Source organism: Nelusetta ayraudi, unplaced genomic scaffold, assembly GCF_046127955.1.
Source record: "Nelusetta ayraudi isolate G7.1 ecotype Tasmania unplaced genomic scaffold, CSIRO-AGI_Nayr_v1 ptg000004l, whole genome shotgun sequence".
Lineage (NCBI taxonomy): Eukaryota > Metazoa > Chordata > Actinopteri > Tetraodontiformes > Monacanthidae > Nelusetta > Nelusetta ayraudi.
In genome coordinates this window covers 9,609,698-9,625,431 of record NW_027466054.1, presented here as the reverse complement: position 1 = coordinate 9,625,431, position 15,734 = coordinate 9,609,698, and the positions used below count along the sequence as shown (strand labels likewise).

Here is a 15,734-nt window from a genome sequence, read left to right as displayed (position 1 = left end):
GGGTAGATGCGGAAGTTGTTTAATTTTGTGTAGTTTACTTTTTCACTTGTGGCTTCAATAGCTTAATATGTCATCCATAGCGTGTTTGCAGCAGATAGAGGCATTATTTTTGATGGCTTAATATGAAACACTGATTGTGAAACAAGCGTCTCTTGCCATGCAGGGTGGTGCCAACCAAAACCGTGATAGTCTATCATGATGTCTATCACCTTTAAAATAGTGAACATCTGAAGCAAATTTAACAATCTGTGCTACAGTCAATTAGTTACTTAAGTCTGACACTGTGGATTGAATGGGCCAAACAAATTCAAAGTCTGTGTGTTTGCTTCTGTCGTCGCCTCCGACAAACTGTGTTGGGTAGGGTTCTCTAATCACCGATCCACTACAATCAGGATACATTTCAGGTCAGAGGCTCCCCTGCAATGCCACGAGACGCTTTATTTAGAGGCATGCAAATTACTGCTTTGTGTGAGAGAAGAGACGGTGACAAGATCCGCATGAGATGAAGAAAAATAAATTAAAGGTTGATGGTTGCTTATTATTCTGTTTTTGTAGCAATGCCAACAGTGCCACCCTTTAAACGTCCTGTGGGGTTTTCCAAATAACTTTTCAAACACACTTAGTCGTCCTATATGGCCAGCTACACCCAGCAGACTTGATTTGGCTTGCTCCGTTTCACCTGTGACGCAGAGTGGTAATTGTGCATGATTAAACAGGTTTGTTTCTTTGTAAATGTTTATGTGGCCTTTGGCCAGGTTTCACTTGCCTCGTTGCACGTATTTCCATAACCTTCTTTCATTTGTGAATGAGATGCAACAGTTCTGCCGCTTTCAAATGCAAAAGCAACAAGGCTCCTTGTTGGTGAAGGATTAGTAGTGGAGGGATATGTTAATTCTGCTATGGTAAAAATTTATCCAGTATAATTTGAATTTAGAATGACTTCCTTCAGAGTTGGTAAACATACATTTTGAAATTATTCCATCCCTTCATGCAAGTAATTTTTAAGGGTCAAACACTGTTCTGGGGCTCCTGTAGTCCTGAATAAATGCAGAGGTGCTTTGTTTAGAAGCGTAGAAGGTAATATTTACTTTGTGGCCACTTGCGTGGCTATTTATGTAACTGTGGCGCTGTGGCTTGAAACATTTTTCAGTTTGGAGAAGTGACTCACAGAATCTGCACCATCATCCACTCAAAAACAACCAAGCTTTTTACCTCATTAGTTTAACAATCAGATTAGAATACTGTCCGTCTTGCACATTTGAAAATTCTCAACAGAGAGAACAACTGAATGTCATCCAGTCGGCCTCGTATTCCTGCTGGGAATTAACCCTAAAAAAAAATCCTAAAACTTATTTAGGAATATGTGTGTTGTCCTCCTTATGTATGTATGTGTGTATATATATATATATATATATATATATATATATATGTATGTATATATATATGTATATATATATATATATATGTATATATATATATATATATATATATATATATATATATATATATATATATATATATATATATATATATATATATATATATATATGTGTGTGTATATGTATATATATGTGTATATATATGTATGTGTATATGTATATATATGTATATGTATATATATATATATATATATATATATATGTATATGTATATATATATATATATATATGTATATTCATCAAACAGTTAATTATGAAGCAATAGTTTGCTTTTCTGTGTCTGAGTTTCTTCAAATCACAATGCATATTAAGGCACAGGGTCAGTATCATCCTTCTTCAGCCCTGGCACCAGGATGACTGATTTTCCACTGGGAAATCAGCTTTGCACCATTTTATTGCCTTGTTGAACATTCTGTGGGTAATTAGGATTGCACGTGTTACTGATTAAGAACCGTGCTATCTGCACTCATTTCCTGTTATTTTGTGTTTCTAGACAAAAACCTGGTATCACCGAACAGCTCAGTTCAGTCTGCGGTGTTCATGTTTTTGCTGAACTTTGTCCTTGCAGACTTTGATGAATGTTTTTTTTGTAAGCCTCGTTGTCCTAACAGTAACCATTTATACTCTGCGTCATAAAAACCTGACAGTATTGATTATTGCTCATAGACGTGCCTCTCTTTGCTCTGTGTATTTTGTAAGAACTTCCCCTGTTCATGCACTCAGTGCATAAATAAGGGAAAAGGCCAGATGGTGTCTTTTAATTTCCAACGCTTTGTCGTGTTAAAAAAAAAAAATCACTTATTAATTGCCACAAAAGAATAACCTCTTCATTGTTTTCTCATGGGCTCTTTTCTATATTAGGTTTTAATTTGAGGACGTTTAAAGGGCCGAAGCTTACGAAGCTGCCTTAACCTGCAATTTGTAAATAATTGCCAATAATTGCAAATACTGACCCCCCCCGATCTTCATTTATTTTCTGAGACGCCCATTGATGTCACAAGGGAGGTAGCGATGGCTTCACTTTAATTTCTTTTTTCGACCTGACCCCTTCAAACTTGAATGTGTTGGTCGCGTGGGTGGCTGCAGGATATGTTAATTCAACACCATGCAGATAATGCTATTATTATCCTGTGCAGAATGCCACGATCCATGAATCCTCATTCATTGAAACCTCCCCCACACGCACCGCATCTGTCCAGCCTGGAGTGGGGTTCACACTTCACCATTTCTCAATTCTTTTGAGGGGAGACCCCCTAGTCATTTTTTTTTTCCACAGAGAGAACAATCGCACAATGACATGACTCTGTTTAGTGATGCATCACTGCCCACAAGGTATGTGCCTTCAAGTTCACCAACTCACATTAACCATTTGCTCAAGCTGACCAATTTTAAGTCAAGATTCACCATTCCCCACTGAATTGAACAAGCTTTTTGTTTTTATCACATAAATTAGCAGGGTGGGGGAAAAAAATGAATAAAAATCACCCTTCATTTCTTGATTACTTTATTTTGGAACTTCCCAGAAACCAGTCATTTTCATTTTGTCTGCGGGCTCCTCGAATATCTGTTGAATGTTCCTGCTTACCCTTTGATATTGATGTTATCCACTGTTTTTGCAGTCAAATGAGACATCTGCATTTTCCCACAAGCCATACGCTGCTCTGCAGTGCTCTGCGCACATTTTTCTACTGCTCCGACATGTCGGCAGAAAGGAGCAGATGTCAGTCGAGGCACCGTAAACTGCAAAGGTTTGCTTGTCGAAGAAATGAATTTGATTTCGAAGCCGACATTTTTTTTCCCGCGTCCCTCTTTTGTTTTTCTTTGTCTGTTCAGCAGGATTTTTGGTTTTGATAAGCGGCTAGGTCATTGTTGCCAGAGGGAGGGGTCGGCGGGCGGGCGGGCGCTGTTAATGCTTTACAAACAGGCTGAAGGAGAGCGACAAAGAAGGCCACGGCCTATTCAAAGGCCACAGTGCAACTCCTCTCACATGCCAAGCATTCCAATGCGCTGTGTAAAGGTTGAGCTGGCGGAGAGCTCCGGGTGGACCTTTCTCTGGCGAGCCACCTTAAACACACACAGACGAAGCTCGGACCAATCCCTTTGATGCCTTGCGACCGCCACAGTTTTTTCTACTCTCCTGCGAGTTTGTGTGTTGAGAAAGTGTGAAATACCAGGATTAATGGGTCGCACAATGTCCTCGCAAATTAGCCAGGTGCACATCTTCCACCTCTATCCAGAGCTGAATGGTGCTTTTCTTTATTATGTCCGCCCTGAGATAATCCACTTATTTCAACAGTCTCACTTTTCATCGGTGCTCTCTGGCCAACTTTTCTTTTCAGTAACGAGCACAAAAAAACAAAATTGCCCCAGTGCCAGATCGTTGACTAATCACAGGTGTTGGCTGCAACTGCGTGTTGGGTTGCCAGATCCCAGCGCATCGCTTGTGAGAAGAACCCTTCCCATGACCCTTCATTTTGTGCCCCGTTTTGATGATCGAAGGCCAGTGTCCTGGAAGGTCAGGAGTGGCAAAGGTTGAAGATCCATGGAAATTTATTGGATTTGTCTGAATGGGATATCCAAAGATTTTTTTTGGAAAGTGAAATATAGGTTTGGACAGCCCCAAAGCCAGACTCATTGTTGGACCCGACACAGTCATGTAACACTGTCTCAAAGTCTTTGTCCAAATGTGTGAAGAGGCTAAATTAGATGTTACAGAGTGTGACTGCTCCAAATGCCTCGCTGGGTCACAGCTCTATGCTGATGATAAAATGGTATTCTAATTTCCCACTTACATGAAACCAAACGGTAGTACTAGAATACTAGAATAGGGAGGGCCACCATGCAGTACTTTGTACTTACTTTATCACTTGACTTGTGCATAGAATGGCAATTGTTGAACTATATTGTTGGTATCGGTGTTTGCCTAAAGGTGCCACCAGTATGTTGCTTATCAAAGTGATTGTTGTGGAAGTGCAGGTGCGCTGTTTGTTGCGGTGTACATTTAGTATGACTACAGCGCTAAGCAGGAGAAGAAATGGTCACTTGAATTAATGCTGCCGTTTGAGGATCGGGCAGGGTGACCTTCGCTGTATTAAGAACATGCAGGTGTGGTATTCTATCACTGGTGAGAGAATGCAAACGCAGGCCCTTTTCTGTATTTGTGGAAATAAGCAGGTGCAGTGGACATGGGTCCATTCACTCTGCTGCTGCATAATTAATAATGGGGGACCTATTCCCCCTTGTGCAAGCTTTTGGTTGGGATGTTGAGCCTTGAATGTGCCAATGCAGAATTCTATGTTTAATAAAAATTTTAGAAGTTGGCACAGCTATAGTTCAAGGTTTCACTGTGACACCGACGCTGGCGTGAGAAAGATATGATTAAGTGGGGCATTAGAAAAGGCAATGAACACTTACTGTATATTGTTTGCAATATAAAAATTATAATTCATTTTATTTATATAGTACTTTTCAATAACCCAAAGTCGCCTTACAGAATATAACAACACATAGGGTACAGGATACAGACAAGAACAAGCAACAACAGTACCACAACATAAAAACAACATTATAAATAGGAGAACACACATTCTCACCATTATACGCAACTAATTGGCGTACTTTTGGCTTTTTAAGATTAGCTCATCGAGGATTCATCAAATTTAAGATCCTCAAAGTTGTCTCCGCCCCTTTAGCAACACTACAAAATACAAGCGCAAGCATATTTAGGATATGCAGCAAATTTTTTCACTTTACTGGTTTTTGGTTTAATTTGGAAAGTCATAATCTTTATACTGCTCACAGTCCAGTGTTGCTTGAGTATTAAGTGAGCATATTTTTTTTATTATTTTTTTTTAAAGAAGGGGGTGGTCATAAGAGACAGGTAACAGTTCATTCATTGAATACACTCTTATACACTCGCCTTTCCTTGCTTTCATCTCTGCGTATTTTCGTAAGCTTCGAGTTGAAGCATAATAATTCGAATGTACCACAGCCTCTTCCTGGCTGCAACAAGTGACCAAATGAAAAGACCCCAATCCTCCTCATTTTATGCAAAACTCCTCCCGGTCCCTGCTACGCGTAAAGTCCCCGCCGGTGGTGGCAAGGATGCGCTGCGCACCGAGCGCGCTGAGCTGAGCGTCGGACTGCACCATTCCTGCCGCCTCCACCGGGGAGGCTGTAATCCAATCCCGCTCGGAAGAGCCACCGCGCAGCCTGTAAAGAGGAAGAGGAATGGGAGGAGGAGGAGGAGGGAGGGAGGGAGGAGAGGGAGGACTCTGCCGTGCGCGCTCTGACGCGCTCTCATCCACTCCTCCCCTTTCCTGCCGAGTGTCACCCTCCTTCTCCCATCATCTGTTCACTCCCTGCTCGGCGAGGCTGCTGAGGGATCGTCGCAGCGCATTGTTCACCCCGCCGACAGTGAGAGTGAGCGAGTCAGCCACGACGCGGCCCAGCTCCGCTTTTGTCGTTATTTTTTTCCACCTCCGGTTTTGTACCCCGCTCTCCCACTCGTGAGATGCCTTCGCCGGGGGATTCTACGGCGCGCCTGGCAGTCCGGTGACTTGCCCGAGCATGTTCGCACCAGAGACGGATTTACCTGAGAATATACTGGCACCCTCCCACCACCGCCACAGCGATCACCCCGCCGCCGCCGCCGCGCACTCACGCTTGGACTTCACCGATTGTCACTGAAGAGGAAAGAAAAAAGGGGGGAAACCACATTGGATTACCAGGATGGGGTTCTACGGCACTTTAAAGATGATTTTCTACAAAGTGAGTAGCGGGGGTGGGGGTTTTCCTCTTTATCCTGTGCGTTGTTGCAAAGCGCCGGTGTCACCTCCAGCGAGTGCGCCCGCCTCCTCCCGTTCCTGCGACGCGCCTCTCGCACGGCAGATTGCGCGGCCACTGCGGAGGACGCGCGGCAGTTGTAGGAGACCTCCAGGGGACGCCGCTTTCAATCCCACCGCCTGTTAGGTTGTTATCCCGATGCAACGTTGCGGGTTTTTTTCCCTTCTCCCCTGCTCGGTACGGTAACTTCAATCGCGGTACAGGAACACGGTGGTACCGACGGTGTTTCTGTACCGCGATTCAAGCGGCGGTCGCATCGATCCTGGCTCGCTGTGCAGCGGCACATATGTCCCCTTTGATCCTGCACTGTTGGGTGAATACTGTATACGTTGATTCATATTTTTGCTCTTCAGAGGCGATTTTCCGGGTTGCGTGCATGGCAGAGGATCACATCGTGCCTCAGTGTTGCCCGAGTCCCTCCCTGCACCTGTACATTAGCGCCACTCTCCTCACCTCAAATGCTGCTGTGTTTATAAATACGCATTCAACATAATGCCAATACACCCCCTCCCCCCCCTCCTCACTCCACCTCCTTTAATTCAACCTTCCCCAGACCGTTACTTTTCACACAAACAATCTGTTCTGGGCACAGATTGCCCCCCCCCCCCCCCCCCACTGCATTCCTCCCCCAGTTTGCAGCCTCATTACGGCTCCACGTTATGCAGCAGCCGTTATCTCGTGCTGACCAAAGTGCTCGTCCAGCACGCACGCATGTGATCAGTGTGTGCCCGTAGCCTGTCCGAGTCCCCCCCCCCCCCCCCTTTTTTTTTTTCCCCTCCTCCCATCTGACATTGTGCACTCGCCTCAGGCCCCAGCCACAGATAATGGGTCACTGTGTCAGCCCGCGCGAGGTAGAATATCCTCAAGGATGTTGGGTGTCTCCCGCTGAATGGCAGCCGTAAAAAAAAAAAAAAATAAAAAAAATTGGTTTCACTTTAGCTGGAAATTGTGGTTGGGGGGGTAGGTGCAGCAGTAGGAAATGGAATCTGCGATGCAAGGTGCTTTACAGGATTGAAGGCTCATCAATCTCAAGTCAGATTGGAAAAAAGAGAGCGAGAAATAGCCAGTAGTTGTTGGTGCTGCGCATGCCTTTGGGTTCAGTCAAAAGATGAATAGAAAACGTCAGTGAGCTGTTGATCACACTTAACTGGCTGCAACTCATTCGTATTTCTCATCCATTTTGTGTGGACGCGCGCATCAGCCTCTGGAGCTTGTTCATCAGCGCCACTGTCAGAAACCGAAGCACGCTGGCTGATTTATTTCCAGTTTTATGTCCCCGACACGTTTTGTATCCGGTCCCTCTCGGCTCTGCAAGTCGCCGGGGCCCCTTTCCAAAAATGTTGCCAGCAGTCAGATGTGTCCCTGCCGCTCTGGCCAAGCTGTGATTGACATGATGAAACTCTTTCACGGCTGCTTGCAATGGCAATTGGAAGAAGAAAAAAGAGAGAAAATATTTTTCAAGCCAGTGATGCCGCAGGATGTGGTGGTGGTGGTGGTGGTGGTGGGGTGGGGTCTTGGTGGGGTGGAAAAAGTCAACACATTATGCAAGAGCGATTGCCGTCTTTAAAACATCATTAAGTCTCTGTGTTACCCATCTGTCGTGCTTTTCGACGGATAGGGGGGAACTGGGAGGTAGGGTGTGGGGGGCAAGAGGGAGGAGGGGGAGGACTTGATTAGCGGTGATTTACAAACACTGCGTTCTCCGGTTACCTTTTCCCAGGCTGGAACACAAGAGGAGGCTGGTTGCACATCGCTGTTTTTTTTCTTCCTGCTTCTCTTCTTCCAAACTGGCGTTTTAGTTTGAGCTTTTCCTTACAAGTGCGCGCACTCGGAGCCAGCGAACACTCCCCCTTTTCTCTCTCCGACGCACACATACACACACACAAAAGCGACGCATTCATACACACACACCCAGGCGCTCCTTGGCTACTGAACTGCCATTGCAGTGAGATCACCGCTCTAAGAACAAGGCAGTTGGATTTAAGAGCCGGAATATCTTGTAAATCCCCCTTTTTATTTGACTTTTTTAATTTTTTTTATTTTTTACTAGCAATTAACCAGCAATTAACTACGCACTTCAAATGTAGGCTAGTGGAAAGTATGCGGTGCGGAAAACAAAGATTCCTGTTTCTTCTCCTACTCTGTGTTAAATTCAAGAAGCTTTGAAAACACACACACACACAAAAGCATTGCTAGAATGAATTAGTGATTTGCGTGCCTCTTCCATTGATCCTTTCCCCACAAATCCTCGGCCAGATCAGCCTATTCTCGGGGGGGGGGGTGGGGTCAGGAGTGGGGGGTGTTTCCAACCTGCGGTACGAGTTGGTGTGCTGGTCATGTACACGAGCCAGCAGAAAGTCCAGCTTTTGTTTGCGTCACTTGTGTCGGTGCACTAATCCATTTTGCCGTCCAAACAAAGGGTCGAGATCCCGGATTGATGAAGCGAGGGCGGAGTTGTAAAGGCCGCCTGTTGTTGGTATTTCCGAGTTGTTGTTGTTTTTTTTTCTTTCCCCCTTCATTCCTCCTCCCCTTCTTCTTCTCCTGCTTTGATTGCCTCCATTTCAACGTGTTGCAACACTCCAGCATAATTCCTCGGGCTACAGGACAAACACATGCATGGCAAATTATAGTCCTAAAAAAAACGGAGCACATCTTTGCGGAGAGACGTGTAATCATGCCAGCGCTGAGCCAGACTGCATGGAGTCGGAACGCGCCGGGCCTGTTTTCTGCTGGTGCGTGTATTTCAACAGCCCCCCCCCGCCCCCAAACTGCGTTTTTGCTGCGTGAATGTAATTCCCCCCCCCCCCCCCCCCCCCCCGCTCCCTGCTTGCCATCATATCGTCGCTGCCCAAAGTCCGCGCAGCCAATCATCCAGCGCAGGTTGCGTCTTGCAGAGCCGGACTGTTCCGTGCACAAATCAATTCGGCCTCATGTAAGAGCGCAAGTCGTGAATCACGATTGCCAGAAGACATTGGAATAAAAAAATAAATATAAAATAAAGTGACTCAGCCATTCATGTTTATTTCATCATTTACTCCAGGCTCTCTCTCTCTCGCTCTCTCTCTCTCTCTCTCTCTCTCTCTCTCTCTCTCTCTCTAAAATCGTATCGTACAACATGGTAAATTCATCAAGGCACAAGGTTTGACGGCGTTGTCGTATATTTGATTTAGTGGCGACAATCAGTATTCAGTTTGTTGACGGTGAGGCACCGGAGATGAAGGGGGGGCGGGCAGTGATGGCTTGCATGTGTGCTGGGGAGGCCGTGGGCAACACAGTGTCAGGAGTGGGATGAAGCAAAGTGGCCTCAACACAGGCCTCCTTTGTTCATGCGGAAGGGAAGGCGGTGACGCGGAGGACCGGGGCGGCGTGAGCGCGTCCAGGTGATACAGGGTGATGATGATGATGATGATGATGAAATAACAAAACAAAACCTGACACCTCTTTCTTTTTCTTTCTGAAGTGTTTCGGGTTGTGAATCACGCTCTGGTGCCAAAGAATGCCGAGCACTCCCTCCCCGGCACAATTATATGCTTTGTGTTTAATTTAATTTTTTATTTTTTTGGCCTGAACGCTTTGAGTTCGAAGTGTGTGTGAATGTGCTCGTCGCCTCTGGATATTGTGGCGCGAGAGCTCGCCCAAAGATCCTTGTTGTCACTTATCGTGTGCTCGGGGGTGGTGAGAGGCAAAAAAAAATAAAATAAATAATAATCCAAACACGGCTGTGCATTGTTCGACAGTCACTTCCTTCCTTACGCTGGCGTCTCCGCACTCCGAGATGCTCCGGCTCCCTGATAGCTCTCGGCTTTGTTCTGGGAGCACAGTAATAAAACGAAATCTCCAGCCCTGTGCATTAAAGTTTAATTTCCCCCATTTGCATTTAGCCGCTGCAAGACTGTTGCGGCGTCTGTATTTTAAATGCTGAATTTTCAGACACAGTGTTAACAAAGTCTGTTGAAAGTGATTTTCTGCTTCCGTCCCTATTTTTCTTATATTTTTTAATAAACTTTTGTGAACCATGTCTTCCCCTTAATTTGCTTTTCAAAAGCTTGCTGCTGCTTCTAAAATAAGTGACTCAGACAAAGTTATTTTAAAAAAAGGAGGGCAGCTTATAGAAGACGCAGCAGAATTGCCCCTTAACTGCGTAGCGGTGGTTTCGCTCTGTGTTGTTTCTTTAACAAATCTGCACAACGCTGCGACGGTTGCTAATGTTTTCCCTTTTTTTATTTCTTGATTTTTGTCTCAGATGAAGAGGAAGTTGGACCATGGCCCCGAGGTCCGATCTTTCCCTTCAGGAAAAAAGCCCTGCAAAGGCCCAGAATATTCAAGGTAAAGCACCTTCTAAATCCAACCAGCAGACCTTCTGTTCATCTCCACACAGACACACCCAGTCAGAGCCGCTCGACTGTGAAAATCCCCTTTTGTTTCACACCTTCTGATCTGCATTACTCTGTCAGACGTTGCGTTTATTCGGCTGGTGCACACGTGTCAGAACCGGCATGAAAAGAGTTTTTTCTTCTCCTCTCCCCCTCTAAGATGCCGTGTGCCTTCAAACAGAATTCGTCTTCACATCATAGCGCGTTGGCATCACCCAGCCAGCGGTCCCAGTTGTTTCGCGAACCCTGAATATTTAATGCACGTGTTCGCATGTAGCCGCATTAATATTCAGACTGAACACAGCCACTTAACTGTAAATGTTGCCATGTAACCGACTCCCCTCGCAGTTCCCCCTGCCCATTAAAAATAAATCAATAATGAAATGGACTCCAAGCATCCCGTTTTGCTGTCAGCAAGCAGATTCTGGAGTATTGACGGTGCCCACTGGACACTTTCACCTCCAGCATTATGAGGGCACAGGAGCCCCCTCTTTGAAGTTTTGCAATGCAGAGCTGATCCATCTTCTTGGCGCAGGAGTCCCAACCTTGACGGAACTCTGGTGCCTGGTGCATTCCTTTCAGCTGCGCAGTCAAAACGCACTACCGGGAAGCACTTCTAGCAAATTTTAATGATCCCTTTATTGGTTTTGGAAACAAAAGAATTCTTTAAGTTTCCTCAATGACATTAAATGTTTATGTGTTGGCTTTATGATTCTGAATGTTTTTAAACATTACGTGGGGGATCCAGGATATACACACAATATAGAAAAGAGAACTTGAATTGGAACACATCCAGCCTAACCCTTTAAATTTTTTATTGCAAGAGTTTTTTTATTTCTAATTAAAATCAGCAAAGGGCAAAGCACTTTTGAGATGTCCTAAATATTTAATTGAGTAATGTTTGCTGCTCCACTTTTCTAAACACTGCTCACTTTCAGGCCATGTGTTGTGAAGAGAAATAGCACCCAAAGGACAGTAAAGGCCCTTATTATGACCGTTTTATTGTTTTTATTATTAACATTGTATCCCTTTTGCATTTTTAATGTCTGTAACTGTTTAGTGTCTTGAAGTGATTCTCAGAATAACTCCTTTCTTCCTGGTTCCCTGCAGCCCCACAGGGATTGTCCCCTGTCCGGCCACGCCCACCACATTCGGCCACATCAGAACGGCCAACGGTCAGGGGCAACAGAGACGGCGCATCACCTCAATCCAGCCACCCACGGGTCTCCAAGAATGGCTCCGAACATTTCAGGTGAACGCCGCGGAATTCCCCTTTTCATCCCATTCTGGTCCCATTAGGGAACCCAACAAAACCCCATTAGAAAAGCCCATGTTGTGCTCAATCAATGTTCACTTGGTCCTGAAAATAATTGGTGCCTTGTTGTTCTGGCCCCAACTCATTAGCATAGGCACTGTAGCGTGGAATTGGAATTAGCCGTACCTGTTCTAATTTAGAAGCAGGGGCTCCAGATCGCACGTGTCTTCTGGATAATCTGAGGATGCGATAAAGCGATTATGTTTCAACGGTCTTTATAAAGCTACTGCAGTGGAATACAATTATGGGTGTCCTTTATACTATCCTGTATTTTTCATACAATCCTAACAGATTGCAACAAAGTTATTAGGGTTTTTTTTTGTTTTTTTTTAAGGCAGAGAAATACAGTTGTATTGTCTTCTATTTTTTATGTATTATCAGAATTTTCTTTGTAAAACCAACATAATGAGGCCACGTCTGTCCTTCCAGACTTCAGCTATAATGATTGCCAGCCACGGAACTAAGGGACGTCATTTCAGCATATTAGCCTTGACAGTCTCCATCCTGTCTTATGTGTCCTATATACCGGTTGCCGGTGATTTCATTACTGAAGAGAGGTTAAACTCTATTATCTCAGAGTAGTGAGGCGACCCTGTGACACCTCACTGTTTATTTTGTGAACATTATAATCCTTCGAACCTCAGTGATTGATTTGTCCAGACTGTCACGAATCTGGAAGCAATACATTTTAAAAATTTATTATTTTTTTGCACTCAAATATATCTGGTACTGTTTTGGAAGTTTCCAATAGATCGAAGCAAAGCAAGGTGATACATTCCAGGATTAGGTTGATTTTCAGGAATGCTCTTATTTTCTGAGAGTCACGTGAGAAGATTAGTGTCACCCATGTCTCTGCATTAAATACAGAGCTGGTCGCCGATTCGGGTAAACGCAAATAAAGACTCTAAAATCCTCCCACCAATACGCCTTCTGGCTTTTAATTAAAACAGAGGGTAGAAAAAGCCGTCAATTCCTGTGGGACGCCGCCAAGCAGGTACGCTTGGCTTGACATTAGAACTTGTGAGTGTTTTCACAATAAGTGAACGTGCGCTTCCCTCTCAAGTCTAAGTCTCTGTAACTCAATGGTTTTATGTTCACCACTCAGCCTCTCTGAAGACTAAAGAATTCACTGTGTGAAATTCACTTTTTTGAACAGCAGATTCTTCAGGTCTTTCTGCACTTCCGGGTGTGTTTTCTCAGCAGCCTGTCACAATGATCAGTGGATCAAAAGATTAATGCTTGTGTTGCAGTGAGCCCATCTCAGCTCCCCGGGTGCTCATCTATCCGTACTGTTATGCCAGATGTGAATGCCTGTTTTTCGTTCCAGCTGTTCTGTTGTTGTTGTGGTTTTTTGTGCTTGTGTGACCAATCATTAGAATTGTTTACAGATTTGCAGGAAACGATTGGATGACATAAAAAATTTTTTCAGAACTTTTATACCCCCTATTTTCATCATTGCCATCCATTTTGATGTCAGACCCAAATTTATCTTACAACTTTCACCGTAAAATATCATTTCTGCTCGGGGATTATGAAGCTGCAGTGCCAAGAATTCTATTTTAACAGCAGATAACAGTAATCTATGGCTGAAAATTGATGCAGCCGCAGTGACTGCCTGTTATGCGCTCCTCCCAGTGGCTGGGGGGCCACGTCTCTGAACCCCTGATTTACCTCCGCAACCAGCACCTCTGGCTAAAGCTTTTAGCTGCCAAATTGCAGGTGGTTTGCGTGTGCCAAATTTTCCGTCCTGCCTTGTAGCCTGTAATCATTGTTGCATTTCATTGCCCCGCGGATGTAAGCAACTGTGCATCGGCCGCGCAGCACGCTGCCACTCAGTGTTGGAGTGGTCTGAGAAAATAAATCCCCACGCAGAACTGTTAATGGTGTCTGGTTCCCCGCCGTCTTTACATTTTTCCACAAGTGTGTTTTCTGCCAGAAATAGCCGGACGCCTGGAGCAACTTGCTGCTGCCGCTGCCTCTGTGGAGGTCATGTAGGGAACATTAGCGTGTTAGGCGCGCTGCACATGGCTCCGTCTCGCTGGGACGCTTGAATCAAAGTAAACGTGAGCGAGTGCGAACACACCAGCTCTTCTCGTTTGACGGAGATGGAAAGGACCAGTCAACCCACGGCGCCCAGCTGCCGTGTTTGACAGGTGTGGCCCACCAGTCGTGGATGTTTCGTGAATAGCTGCACGATTGTTGTTATATAAGTGACAGCAAAGTAGGGCTGGGTGATAATTCAATCTCCATTTGGGATCGCGATGAAATTTTGATCGATTACAATGATCAGCTTGGACCTGTTTTAATAGGCAGTCACATGGGAACAGTAAGCACAACAACAGGTTTACGTCTGGTTCACGCCTGGCATGGAAGCGCCGCAAAACGGCGTGCCTACGAAAATCTGCTCAGCTGCTGTTTAATCCCATGCAGACAACTCCCTCTACTTCTTCGAGATCAATTTTACATCGCCCATCTTGACTTCACAACAAATCCTCCCTGCCACTTCTCTCTCCTTTCCCTGTTACAACATACTGACAAATATAACGTACACAAAACGATGGAATTTGTCATTCGCGGTATTTTATTTTGAAATGTCTTTATTTTTAAAAGTAACCGGATTTTCTGTTTTTTCTTTGAGCAAATTCCTGTCCAATTGACGCGGCTCGCTCGCGGTTCGCGCATAGAAATTGAGCAGACTGCCCAATAAATGCACGTGCGCGTCTGGTGTGAACCACTACAATGGTTAACGTGGACACCAAATGGAAGCGGTCTCCGCGGGTCTTCCGCGTCCAGTGTGAACCGGGCGTGTAGGTACGACGGTCCCACTGTGCAGAGCGGCTACAGCAGTTGCAGCCAGAGGGAGAGAGGGGGAAAGAGAAGCAGTTGGTACGGAGGGAAAATTAGTGAAGTTGAAGGCGAGGAAGGCAAACGATGCCGAACGTGAAAGCGACATTTCTGCAGCATCCGAAACCGGTGACATTGTTGAAAAAAAGAATGCGATGTCTGTTGTGTGGAAGTGTTTTGGATACGGCAAAAGCCACAAGGCGCAGACGAAGCCGGTTGATGCCAACCAGGACGGGAAACACAACAACTCTTTTAGCATTGCCGTTCTTTGGTTGTTTTTAACCGAGCCGTTAGCATCGCAAGGTAAAAAGAAACCCACTTACAGACTTGATTTTCAGCCATCACCCCATATGAAAAAATAAAAAAATAAAAATCTATGCGCAGCGAAAATATAACAAACGCTGTTACGTATTGTTTGGCCAAAGACATGATGCCCCTGAGCACGGTGGAGAAGGACGGCTTCAAGAAGCTCATTAAAGTGTTAGACCCTATGTACGGCAGAAAATACTTCCCACAAACAATGCTGCCACAGCTTTATGTTGAATGCGGTCGTAAACTGGAAATTAGTCTGTAATTTATACAATTGGAGAGTGTAATGTGAATCATTTATCTGCATGAAGACCTTCACAAAAAATACTTTGTTGTCATTATTGGAAGAAAAATTTTTTTTTGTGTTATTAAACTTTATTGTAAAGTTTCAGTGAATTTCTGGGTTCTTGAAGCTTCAGGATGCCCCTCACACTTACACATTCTGCTAAAATGACATACCAAGATCATATTTATAAGAGTCGAGATCGATCAAGATGGAAAAGCATATTATGATTTAAAATAAAATCCATATTGCCCAGCCCTACAGCCAAGTTGCAAAAAAAAAAAAAAAAAGATTGACGGGGCAACCTGGCACTTAAATATTAAAAA

The 15,734-nt window shown here is 44.7% G+C and overlaps 1 protein-coding gene across 7 annotated transcripts in view; it reads left to right on the top strand.

The window, feature by feature from the left end:
* Positions 1 to 15,734, top strand: part of fbxw7 (F-box and WD repeat domain containing 7) — an 86,265-nt gene that overhangs the window by 52,334 nt on the left and 18,197 nt on the right. For all 7 annotated transcript variants that reach the window (XM_076033391.1, XM_076033373.1, XM_076033356.1 and 4 more), the window contains 2 exons: positions 10,528 to 10,610; positions 11,768 to 11,909. In XM_076033391.1, coding sequence (XP_075889506.1) covers positions 10,528 to 10,610; positions 11,768 to 11,909 — 225 coding nt within the window. The remainder of the gene's footprint in view (positions 1 to 10,527; positions 10,611 to 11,767; positions 11,910 to 15,734) is intronic.